The sequence below is a fragment of the Mya arenaria genome, chromosome 12 (genome assembly GCF_026914265.1).
Source record: "Mya arenaria isolate MELC-2E11 chromosome 12, ASM2691426v1".
Classification (NCBI taxonomy): Eukaryota; Metazoa; Mollusca; class Bivalvia; order Myida; family Myidae; genus Mya; species Mya arenaria.
In genome coordinates, this window is record NC_069133.1 from 45,532,751 (window position 1) to 45,545,940 (window position 13,190).

Here is a 13,190-nt window from a genome sequence, read left to right on the forward strand (position 1 = left end):
ATATTGAGACTGTAGTTTTTGCACTTCCAATGTGTATAAATGGCTCCATTTCAATATTTGTTTTAGGATCCCTTGACGTCCATCCTTGTGCAGAAGTCGGTGATACATCCACCAGTTGTCTCCCCTAGTGAAGAGGACGGCAATGTTACCGTGACAACCACACAAGCCCCGACAAACAGTCAGCTAACATTTCAATTCATCTGGTACGGAAATGCAAACCTGTTTCCAATAACGGCACGAAGCCACGATGATCCAATATTGAGGGGAAAATCGTGGAAAGTCATCTCCGCAGTGTTGTCTGTTTCACTGTGTAAGTATTTTTTTTCCAGTTTTTTCTTTTTAGCTCACCTGGGGCAGTATTTATAACGCACTTTGGTGTACATTTTTCAAGTTAGTGGAGTTTTACATTTTTGTTTAATAAAAAGAAATCTAATGATGTATGTTCACACTAAAAAAATGAGCAATAAGCAAGAACGCCAAAATTTGAAAATGAGCAAGAAACCAAAAAAGAAGAAGAAAATAAGTTAGAACCCCAAAAATATGCAAATCAGCAAGATCTTAAAAAAACAAACATGAAAATTAAGCAAGAACACAAGAAAAACACATGAAAATAAGCATGAACACAAAAAAACCCCATAAAAATCAGCAAGAACCTCAAAAATACGGACCCCCCTCAGATATTTGAATACATTTAATAAAAAGTAGCTCTAAGGGTATTTAAAATTATTTTTGTGAAAATAAGAAATGCTTCACTAAGTTGACCATTTTCACTAACATGTTTTGTGGTGGAATTTGGCCTCTGACCCTAAGGTCATAGTGACTATTGTGATTGCACGTAATAAAAAAAAACTATATCTGTTGCATTCTGTTTATTGTATGTTTTCACCCATTTGTTTGTGAACACATATACAAAACTTAACTGTAACAGTCATGTGAGCAGTATAGGGCCTTCATGGCCTAACTTGTAACAATAAGGTAAATGTCAATGTAGAATAGGTTATCATACCTGATTATATAATTAATTAATTTCTCTACACGATAGATTATGAGTGGATGAATGAATATTACCATTCTTTTGGAAACAAATCTGTAATTTTATCCGAATGTAACAGTAGGACTGCATGGGAAATTGCTTTTAAAGTTGCATTGGGTTACAGTTAAGACAGTTTATCTGCCTCAGGTAATTAAAACGTTTTCTCCATTTTGACTGTATGCCAGAACCATCCAGGTGTTATTAGTTTGTTTTAACCTGCTTTCGTTGGTAAATATTTTAATGGGGTTATCAAGAGAATATATTTCAACTGCTCTTCTGATGCTTTGCCAGTTTGGAGTACAACTCACCTTTAGTTATTTATATTTGGAACTTTCATTGACTGCATTTACAGTTCATACTCTTTCATACACGCCTACATGATCATCATCTTCATAAATTCCATTAACAGTTCCCACTTGTCTTAAACATCCACATGATGATCATCATAATCAAGTCAAAACATCTATTGACTGTATTTACATTTTACATTTGTTTTGAAAGCCAACATCATCATCATCATTATTATCGTCTATGTCTCATTATCATCATCATCATCATTATTGTGATCAACGTGATCATCATCATCATCATCATCATCAATCAATCAATCGATCGATCGATCGATCGATCGATCGATCGATCGATCGATCAATCAATCAATCAATCAATCAATCAATCAGTATTCAGTCAATCAGTCAATCAATCACTCATCAGCATCAACAGAATATTCAATCAATAATGCAAACTAATTGAATATTCAGTTGGAGTTTCTGTTCCAATTTTTACCATTTTCATTTATGTCATTCCAGCTGAGCCAGTGGTGAATTTGACTGACCCCATAGAGCTGGTGTTTGAGGTCCAGGTCACTGACAAACCTCTTGTAGCTGCCTATTGGGACTACTCTGCCAATGGTAAGCAAAATAATGAATCATATTGAAGGGGCATAGATAGTGATTGGGATACATGCACATTTGCTGTACAGCCCTAACATTTTAAATTAAAGATTAAGACAACACCAAATTCATGTTTTTAGTGGATTTACCGCACCTATATTTTCTGGATTTTGATGGAGTACTGCATGAGGGTATGACCTTCTACCTGTTTAGGCCTGAAACTGTTAATTGTTCAACCATTTTTGCTCATCTGTTTTTTCAAGGTCAAGGTATTGTCATTGTTTTGATGTTGTCAGATGCATTTTTTTACCTTGGCCAAAACTTAACTGTTTCAAGATATTCAAATGAAACTTGGTACACATGTTGCCAGAGACATTGCACACATGTATAGCATTAGGACCACTAACTCTGACTTCAATAAAAACTTACAATGCTTTTATACCTACTAAATAAAATTAAGCAGGAAAAAGATGCAAACAAAAAGGCATATGAAGAAATTTGTTTAAAAATAGAGGATATTTAAGATGTTCACTTTTAAAAATTAGAAAACTTTCATTAAGTTGAAATTGTAAACTTAGAAGCTTTATAAATATGGCCAAAGTACTAGATGTACCCATAGATGGCCATTCCAATTTGAGATCGTAAAATAATTCTGTATATAATTATATCATAGTAAAAGTCTTCACCATATTTGACTAATACTGTCACTTATGAACTCAAATTTAGTGTGTAATCAAGTGTGACCAAACTGATTTTTGTTTCCCACAGGCGGTAGTGGTGACTGGCGTACCGATGGCTGTGACATCATAGAGAAGACTCCAGCCCTTGTTACCGTCCATTGTGACCATCTCACCGCTTTTGCCATACTGGAGGTAATAAACAGCAATAAAATACTGTATCATGCATTATTGTAAAGAAGTATTCTTAGACTAACAGAATTAACCTTGTTATAAGCTTCTAGCTCAAGCCGTATATCAGCAAAAAACAAAAAAGTGATAATTCTGCCATCGTTTAGCATTTTCTGGCGAATAGATGATGCGTCCCTTTATCTAAGGTGTCAGGGCCTGGCTTCGGCGAGTGGGTTCAAGATGATCACTTTTAGTGTGGCTGTCTCCAATGTCTATCTATTGTTCTTAAGACATGTGCCCATTATGATCTATATAAGTCTATGCATCATATTTGACTCTCTTCTAGGATGAGAGTCTTGTGGCTATTGTGGTGAATATTGGCAGTTGTGTGTATATATGCCTCCTATGTGCCTGTACACTGTATTGGTTTCTCTTGTAGGATGGAAACCCAGTTTGGGCAAGTATGTTCCAGATGATAGCCATTGTGATATACAATTTGCAGTTGTTTGTATATGACTCCTGATTTAGGCTTCTGTTGATGTATCCATACACTGTACTAGTCTCTCTTGTAGAGACGAAGCCCAGTTGTGGCAAGCACGTTCCAATTGATGGAAACTGCCTTGTGTATGTGTCTTCTCTCTGACACATTTATATCGCCATATCTGTTTGTAATTCAGGACGAGAGTCTGGTGGCTGCCAGCATGTTCCAGATGATGGCGATCGCGGTGTACATCGGCAGCTGTGTGTGCCTCCTCTGTCTTATGGCAGTCTTCATCACCTACGTCTCGTGCTTCAGGTATGCATGTTTATTACTCTAGTTAAACAGTACCGGTTACATATCAAGCTACCTTTTAAATCTAGGACTATAAGCAACTAAACACACACCCAATATGTGCCATAAAAACTTAAGGAAAATGCTTAAGGGGCCATCTTATTAATGACTGTATTGTTTGTCTAATTTTTTTAATCCTTTATTCTTGGTTGTAATGATATATATTTTGAAGTAAATAGTTTACTTAGAAATATTACTCTAGGCTTATTAAAACTTTCAAGTCTTAATTTGAATTCTATTTCTTATACTTGTTTAGTATTCAATTGAAATTTGTGATGATACAATTAATGAAATACGATATTTTGTTGTATACTTATTGCTAAGATGCCCCTGTAATTCATAAAAAAGTAGCCCGCCCCCTCCATAAAAAAACCCACAAAAAAACAAAACTATATTAATGTACTTGATTTTCTTCCATAGGTTTTTAAGTGTGCCTCGTAAGATGAAGCACTCGGTGATTAACATCTGCCTGTCCCTGTTATTGCTGATCATTGGTTTCACAATGGGGGTACAGCGGACGGACCATTTGAGGGCATGCCAAGTTGTCGGCATTGTTCTTCATTATCTCTCCCTGGTGGTGCTGTTCTGGTTTACTGTTACTGCAAGGTGAGTGGATATAAATATTAAATGTGATCATTGGGGTAACCAATGGGTGTACAGTGGAGTGACACTGTTATCTGCATTGGCCTTTAGCAAATTATTATAATAATATGCCTCTGACAAGTTCCGAAAGACTGACACATTTAAATAAAAGTACTTTGTAGAGTATTTCCATAAAATTGCACTTAGAAGGCAGATATCAGTTACATAGGGAAAAATGGCCTGTCATATGCCCAACCTTGTTTTTAAAATGAAATGGAAAAATTGTATTTTTATTTTTATCACACTGGCTCCCACTAACAAAGCATTGAATTTGAACGACTATATGTTGATTTAAAAAAAATAAATCCAAACACAGATTGACACATTTTTATTTCAGCAACATGCTGAAGAAGTTTCGTAAGACAGAGAAACCACCCCCACCACCTATAGACCTCCCGATGCCCCTACCCCCAAAACCAATTATCCGGTTCTATCTTCTGGCCTGGGGCGTGCCAACTATCATCTGTGGGATCACCGCAGCCATCAGCTTTGATTTCTACACAGAACCAGAGTAGTGAGTTGTTGTTCTTTTTGCTTGGCTTCCCTTACATTGTATGAGCACATTCTGAGATGGATTCTGATCTATTTTGGTCATATGATGGATGTGTTTCAGTTAGTGAAAGGACGATTTTAAGCATGAGCATTTGTTCTTTTTTAACAAAATGTTAAGAATAATTATAGTATAAGTCTAATAGCCTTGATTCCTCAGTTTGTATATTAATTTTTTGGTATTACTTTTTTTTAGATAAGTTAAACATGCAGTATAATGAATTTTTTAACATATTTTATAGTTGTTTTAATAGCACAAATTGGAAAAGATATAAACACACATTTCTGACTTATTTCACATTCATTTGTATTTAATAAATGGTGGTAAATTGTTTCAGCTGTTTCCTTGACTGGCAGCCAAGTCTGGGAGCGTTCTTTGGGCCGGTTGTGTTCTTACTTCTCTTGAACGTGATTTTCTATCTGCGTATAGCGTGCATCATACGCAGCTCCACAGGCCCGCTCGTGAATATGGAGGAGACCCAGGAACTACAGAGCAATGATATAGAAATGACTCATAACCATGATAGGATCGAGACGGCCTCGTTGAGGTCCGATATGAGTACTAAATCGTCTGTTTCAAGCGTTATGGATTCCGAGCGTCGGCCTGTCACGCAGTTGCGTGCCTTAGCGTTGTGTCTAATTTTATTTGTGTTTACATGGCTGTTTGGTGCTATAACTGTTGCTAAGCCATTTACTTTTATGCCTTATCAGGATATTATTTTTAGCTACCTTTATGGGGTGTTTTGTGCAATCCTTGGATTATTTATGCTGATTTTCTTCTGCTTAACTCGAAAAGATTCGCTGTCAAGTTGGAAGCGTTTCTTCCTGTGTGAGCAACACCATGTTTACAATGCAAATCCAGTTATGGAAGCATGTGAGCCACAGGCGAATGGCCATGTAAATACTGGGAGTGGCTCTGAAATATCAAAAATAAATTCTGTTGTTGTGACGAACCATGTTAATCATGTGAAAAAGAGTGACGATGAAATGTCTTCAATTGTTCTAGTCCCATCGAAACCAACCTCAGATGTCAATAGTTCTGCAAATAATAGTTTAAATGAAGCTGCTGCCAGTTTTTATAATCCCAAACAAAATGGTGTGGCAAAAAAGTTTTGGGACAAGAAAAATAAGCATAATTCAAAATTGCTTACAAAAGAAATGACTAAAAGTTTGAATATTCATGCATCGGAGAGTGAATTTTCTGGCTCTGAGCAGCCAAGAGGACAGAGTCTAGGTTACAGCAGTGATGGCAACACAATTAATAAGCCAAAGAAACTGAACCTCGATCTACAGATTCACCGCCCTGCAGGGTGTGAGTCAGACAATACTAGTGCTATATCCCCTGTTCAGCCCCAGTCGCCTCCCAGTTATACTGCTGCCATGACAACAAGCACCCCTAGTGCACCCCCGTTTAGTCACATGGTCAACCTGCATGGTCAAGAAAACAGAGTCGGTAGTCCTAGTGCTATGCAGAATGGGAGTATTCCTGCTAATGTTTACCATGCTCGAAGCAACAGTTCTTCATCGCTAGGAAAACGAGTACAGGGTAGTGCATTTGCGGTGGTGCCACCTCGAAACAACACATTACCCAAGCAGGGTAAGCTTTCATTGCCTTCAAGTCCAGAGCGAGAGATGCCAGATAATACGGTTTCGGTGCCCAGCTCTGTGGCAAGACTAGGTGACTTTGATGGATCAAGTCAGGTCAGTAGTTCGTACAGTCATGAGCGTGTGAGATCGCCCCATCCTGGTGACCCGCAATACATGGCTGGATACACCAGCCCGCCAGACGGGGCTTTCTACAAGCAGTATGGACCTATTGATGAGAGGGCTGTTGGATCGCCTACCCAGTCACATAACTCCCATCGCAACAGAACAAACTCAGGGGGCTATGGCTCCGATAACAGCAATCGTCAAAGGAAACAAATGGAAAATAACTTTTTGCAGCAGGTTGAACAAAGAATACCTCAGGGTAGTGCTATGAACAGTCCGTATAGCCCTAAACCAGTGAACGCCAATCATCTACATGTTAATTCTGCCGGGAACGGCGTTACTAACCACAACCATGTGACACACAAGCCTCCAATTTCTCCGGTATCGGACAGTGATAATAACGGTAGTCATAAGACCTTCCCAGATTCAGACAGTCAGGTTCACTATAATAATAAGAAGCCTCCGGCTCGATATAATGACTCCGATCATAATTCTGAACCAGCCTCTCAGTCACAAAAAATGGTTCGGTCACGCGATACCCATAAACACTCCAAACATGGCCTGAAAAAACAGCGATCTTTGGATTGGGATGAACAATTTAAAGAGCCTAAGAGCCCTAGTCAGTCTGTGCCGTATGCTTATGTTAATCACAATTATACAGAACGAGTGCTACAAAAACTCAATAACATGGCTGTGACCGAACACATTGACCCTAAAAGTAAAGCGTTCTGGGTGCCGCGATCTTCGCGGAGTTATAATCAGCTTGTTCAGCAGGAACACGCTCGTATGTGCGAGGACAGCACAACGTCGAGCTCGGACGATGATGACAGTCTGGATAATATTTGGGTGCTAAAGAAAGAGAAAAGGGCAAAAAAGAATAAAAAGGAAACCAGTGTATAAACTTTGTGTTTGTGGTATAACATTTATGTATTATTTAATTAATGCCAAATATATGTAAATACTACGTAGATATGATTTTTATATGAGAAGTAATATAGTTTCTAGATATTAGCACCAAGTTCAGATAAAAGTTCAAAACTTGTAATTGTTCAGTGGAAACTTTTATGTATGCATGTTGCTGTTTTAATAATACAAGTTCGTAGAAGACCATTTTTAATTTCTAACATATACAACACACATTTTTACACCATTTTCATTTGAGATTTTTACAATACATTTGTTTATGGTAATTTTCATTGATCTACAAAAGTGAACTGTTAACCTTTTACATGTTATGTTACATGTTATTTTTAATAACAGTAGTGTTGTGAATGTTCTTGTTTTGTCTTAAAGTAAGCTTTTACACTTACTCGATTGCCATTTCAATTCTTTATACACCTTTGCTGATATTCATTCAAGCCGAATTCAAGTCGAATTTATGAAAACAAATATCATGTTGATGATACATGTATATATGAGTTTCTGACTTTCAAAGCCGTCATTCAGACATTAATCACCATCATTCATATCACACAGAAGGCCAAGAAAATTTGCTATTTTGTTTAACAGGCACGTTTGAAAAACAACAACATTGTACATGTCATTACGCACCTTTTAGGACTTTTTTGATAGTTCTTGTTTTGTTTTTTAATTTTAATTAAAATTTTCTCATGAAAAAAAAGTTAGAACAAAAATTATTTATTTCAGACGTTATTAACAAAAAAATTATTAACAATTGGTGAGTTCGTTCTAGTGGTAAAGTGTCTACCTCTAACCCAAGTGGTTTTGAGCAGACTTTTAATGGACGCCAGTGTTACTTCTAGTTTTAATCCAGGAAAGAGACACAATAGCGGTCAAAAACTGTCACTGGCTTTCATCACAAGCAGTCTTGAAACTATTAAACTTGACACTGCAGTATGAAGTTTTGACCTGAAGGCCTTGATCGGAAAAGTAAGATATTCTCACTACAGTCTTCTCTTTACATTGCAGATATAATACACCGAATGACATTATAGTGGAAATATTGTGATTAAGGCCTTTTGGCTGAAACATCAAGAGTTATAAACTTAATGTTGTGTACAGAATTAATCCCTGATGAATAATTACAGAGATGCAAAATATTAGTTTGAATAATATTTTCCTTAATTGTTTTTGTTTTGCCATAAATGTTTCATATGGTTGAATCAAGTTTTTATAAATAAATTTGCACTTTGAATATTGGCTTTTAATGACTGAAGCTGTTTTATTGATCTGTGGCCTTTGATTCTCTCGCTGCTGAAAGTAAACACTCTGTTATATTGAAAATTTATTCGTTAAGGTTTACAATCCATCATTAGGGTGCAAAGATGTTTTAGTGCATTTAAGATATTGACAACGAGATCAATTATCAATTATATCTTTAGTATATATTTATCAATCATTATATTATTTTTGGATGGATGAAACTTTTGATTAACACAATAATTATGCTACTGTTACTGCTATATGATTCAATATATTAAAGGGAGGTAATGAAACTATAATATATATTTATTTTACTATGATTATATTGCAATTTTATTAATTTGTTTCTTAAATAGTGTAATGCCTATATAAAAAAGCTCTTGGTGAAAACTGTAAAAAAATTCAAACCTAATATTTTGTAACTTTTTAAATAAAACTTGACGGTAGCAATTGTTTTCAGCCATTATGCATCCATTTTAGGGCATAGGTAGACCCTTGTAAAGTCAAAAAAACATTTTTTTGTATAAATGATGGACGGCTTACCTTAACTATTAAAATATAATTTAATTTCTTATTGGTAGGGGCATTTTTTATACATTGAGTGCTTTTTGAAGTAGGAATTTGAAGAGCAGTTCGGAAATATTTTATATCATGCAAATTGATGTTTTTTTGTATTTTGAAGGGACTCTGTCATATTGTAAATTATCACGCAGTGAAAATCAAACACAGAATTAAAGCTGTTTCGATGGCAACAAATTTTGTAAAATAAAAGCTATTTAGTTAGGCCATTAGAAAATATTTTTTGCTTGGATTTACAGAATTCTGTTCAAATGAATCAATTTAAACAAACAAAAAATACCTTCCAACATTTCATCTGTGAGTTAGACCCTTTAACATTACACTAATGAAAGTGCAAACTTGCCTAGAATATCTTTGGATTTTACATGTTATAATTATGATCTTATATTTTTATGGTAAACTTGCAAAAACTAGCTTGGGCTTTTACGATGCCATACGGTAATTATGACCTGTTTTTTATGGTAAACTTGCAAAAACTAGCTTGGGCTTTTGTGATGTTATAAATATGATCTTATATTTTCAATAATTATAAAGACTTTTTTTAATATTAACCATTTTGATGACAAATTTTATACTCACAATTGTTCTTAAAAAACTTGAACTTAAACATTGAATTTAACAATTTACTATGTACTATGTATTCACCTTTGATTAAATTAATCTAAAACTGTGTTCCAAAACTAGTGTTTAGCATTGGAAATGTGCTTGCTTACTGCTTACTTAAAGATGTGGTTTAAAAAAAATTATTTGATACTATTAGGGAATGATTTTCATTTTCACCCTCTCACAATCTGAGAGAATTATTTTATCTTTAAATCAAAATTTATTAGCCATGAAAAATTGTATTAACCCATTATTATGCTAAGGGCACTTGAGACATCTGAGACCTATTCCAAGTTTACATATTAAAACTTAAACACATGATTCCTTCCTTTTGGCAATATTGCTGCTAATGTTTAAATTAAGGTATTGTATTTGAATATAAATTCATTGTGTTCATTTGAAGTGAAAAACAGAAGCTGTTCTTATAAGCTTAGATTTTGTTCATGTTCATGAAAGTATTGCACTTTTGATGAACCTGGGTTAGCAATATTAAACAAAACATTAAGATATTTTCGTATAGATATAAAATATAATTTGATATGTTTTTATTAAGTTCTATTTCCGTTCATTTGTATAAATATGCATATAAATGTAATATATGTGCAGTATACAAATAGATCTGACTGATTTTCATGAATTTTTATCATTTGTACATTGATTGTATATTTTTGTGTGTGTTTTTTTTTTCAGTTGACATTTTTTGCCATAAAATTGTCAGATAAAAAGCTGCATGTGCCAAACCTTTGAAACAAGAACAATTGTGTACATTTACGCGTTTTTGCTTTTTTATCAATATTACAAAACCTATCTCAAAATAATGATTTTAATATAATATCATTTTCTGCATTTTTTATCAATTTTTTTTTTTTATATCATATAGTAAAGTATCTGTTACTCATAAGCAAAGTTAACACTCCTGGGGTGATATTCATAAAGTCATTTCCTTAAACTTAATCTCTTTAGTCATATGAAATAAAAAAATTAAAGAATTTCAAAAATGCATTATTTTCATTGACCTTATCGAAAAAATACTTTAATGTTAAAAACACTTTAATTCTTTTAATTTGACTATATTTTTTTTTTAAATTGACTCAAGTTAGGTAATCACTTAAGGTGCTTTATGAATATAGCCTTCAATTCATAAATATGGTCTTGTATGGAATTATTTGGGCATATTATTGTTCAGCCACCAGTATATAATTATTAAATCAATAGTTGGTTTGATGTAAATATTTTTTTCAGCAGTAATATAAATGTAGAAATTCTGTTCTGTGACCGTTTATTGTAATGCCAGAATCCGCATTATGTTGCATTAGTCGAAAGATTGTACAGAAATGTATTGGTAGTGCAACATTTTATATTAAAATACAAACTGATATGTGTTGAGCATGTTGTTTACTTGGGTATTTAATATATGTTGTTGGCATGGTGTCTTGTGAAAAGCTCTTCATCACCAGCAACATTTGAGTCTTAAAGGGACTTGATACCTGAGATGGACCCAGAATCAGCAAATATAGTATTTCCTCAAAACAAGACTAGAATTCTTCACACGATCTAGTATAGTGCCGATAATACTCTACTTTACATGCTTGACAGAATAATGTGTCGTGTCGCTGTCTCCGCTAAGTGTACCTGTTTAAGAAAAACGCACAATGGTTTCCCAGTTTTTAGTTTGTATATTTAGTATGTAAAAATAAGGTGATTGGTACTTAGATATAAACTGTGAAGTCTGATATCTGCAGTTGACACACGGAGATTCGTTGACACTTACAGGCGAGAAGTCAATGAACTCCGATATTTGCAGTTGGCACACGGGGATCCGTTGTAGGCGAAAAGTTCTTATGTCTGATTTCTGCATTTGGCACTCGGAGATTCAATTGCCTACAATAGACGAAAAGTCCTTAAAGTCTGATATTTGCAGTTGTCACACACACAGATATTCATTGCCACTAATAGACCAGAAGTCCTTCAAGTCTGATATCTGCAGTTGGCACACACACGGAGATTCATTGCCACTAATAGACCAGAAGTTCTTCAAGTCTGATATCTGCAGTAGGCACACACACGGAAATTCGTTGTCACTCATAGGCGAGAAGTCCCTAAAGTCCGATATTGAGTTGAGTTGAGTTGGTACAGATACATGTACATATAACAACTTTATTTTCAAATTTACATGATAGACAAACCCTGTAAAAACTGCGCCAGTTACATGTGTCGTAGGCATTTGTATACATCGGTCACTAAGATTCAATGCCTTTTGACACATCGATAATCAATTTTATGTAAGTTTTTGACATTTTTCTCTTTTTTTGCAATTGTATCATCCGGTGTCTTGTCCCTTTAATGATGGGACAATATATTTCGCCATTACGGTTGGTTGTTTATCATTTGTTAACCATCACAAATTATTAAACAAAAATACAAAAACAGACAAGTATGTAACTAGGTCAAATGTTACACATATTCTTAACACTCAGAGACCTCTACTCGAAGCTTTAATCCTCAAAGCAGCGAGAAAAGATAGATCTGCTCCGAAAGCAGCGTCTGTCCAAGAGAAATTTTAACCTTGATCTGTGCTTTTTATTTAAAGAAAATTCAATGAATGTGTTTTTGACAAGCGGCATCTTTTCCTCCTTTTGTTAAGCGTCTGTAAGGTGATTTTAATGTACATTTTGATCTCAGATTGTTACTTCCAACCATTAACTCATAGTTTTTTAGAAGTAAACATTTCGATTTTGTTCCGTATTGTTAGATAAAAGTTCACGGACATGTGTTTCAAATGTTTTAAAGCAGTTGTATTATAATTTATAATAAGTAACCCGGGACAACATACAGCTACACATATATACTTAGTGCCAAAGCAGCCATCGCAACCGGGTCATTAAACAACCAAGCCAAGGGTTATTGTCATTAGGGGGCTCACTTCACACATGCCCTCGCCGAATGGGTATTACCCGATGGCGAGGGTAAACAAGCTCAGCCCCCATGCCCTCTGATAGAGCCCCGATAGTTCAGTGGTAGAGCGGTCACTTCAGGTGCAGAATGTCGGGGGCTCAAAAGCTGGCCGGGTCAAAAAGAAAGATGTGAACATTTGGAACCAGTAGCTTCCGTGACTATTGAGAGGCATACTTATGTACTCAGTACTAGTTTAACCCAGGTAAGGTGTATCCAGTGTATCGGTGCTTTACACTGAGTCCGTGAAAGAACCAAGAGGTATCTTAGTAAAGAGCTAGGGTATTGCACCCAATTATTTTGTATGTCATTCTATTTCTTCAAGTCTTCTGATGTCTGACTGCGAATTGCAGTGACTTCTATCTCATGTCACTTACTGCATTAAG

At 35.2% G+C, this 13,190-nt stretch overlaps 1 protein-coding gene across 1 annotated transcript in view; it reads left to right on the forward strand.

The window, feature by feature from the left end:
- The window catches only part of LOC128211535 (adhesion G protein-coupled receptor A3-like), a 55,035-nt gene extending 43,805 nt beyond the window's left edge, over nt 1-11,230 (forward strand). The window contains exons 13-19 of the mRNA XM_052916439.1: nt 67-310; nt 1,843-1,944; nt 2,695-2,798; nt 3,452-3,570; nt 4,027-4,212; nt 4,586-4,762; nt 5,136-11,230. Coding sequence (XP_052772399.1) covers nt 67-310; nt 1,843-1,944; nt 2,695-2,798; nt 3,452-3,570; nt 4,027-4,212; nt 4,586-4,762; nt 5,136-7,407 — 3,204 coding nt within the window. The 3' untranslated portion in view covers nt 7,408-11,230. The remainder of the gene's footprint in view (nt 1-66; nt 311-1,842; nt 1,945-2,694; nt 2,799-3,451; nt 3,571-4,026; nt 4,213-4,585; nt 4,763-5,135) is intronic.
- The last annotated feature ends 1,960 nt before the right edge of the window (nt 11,231-13,190 follow it).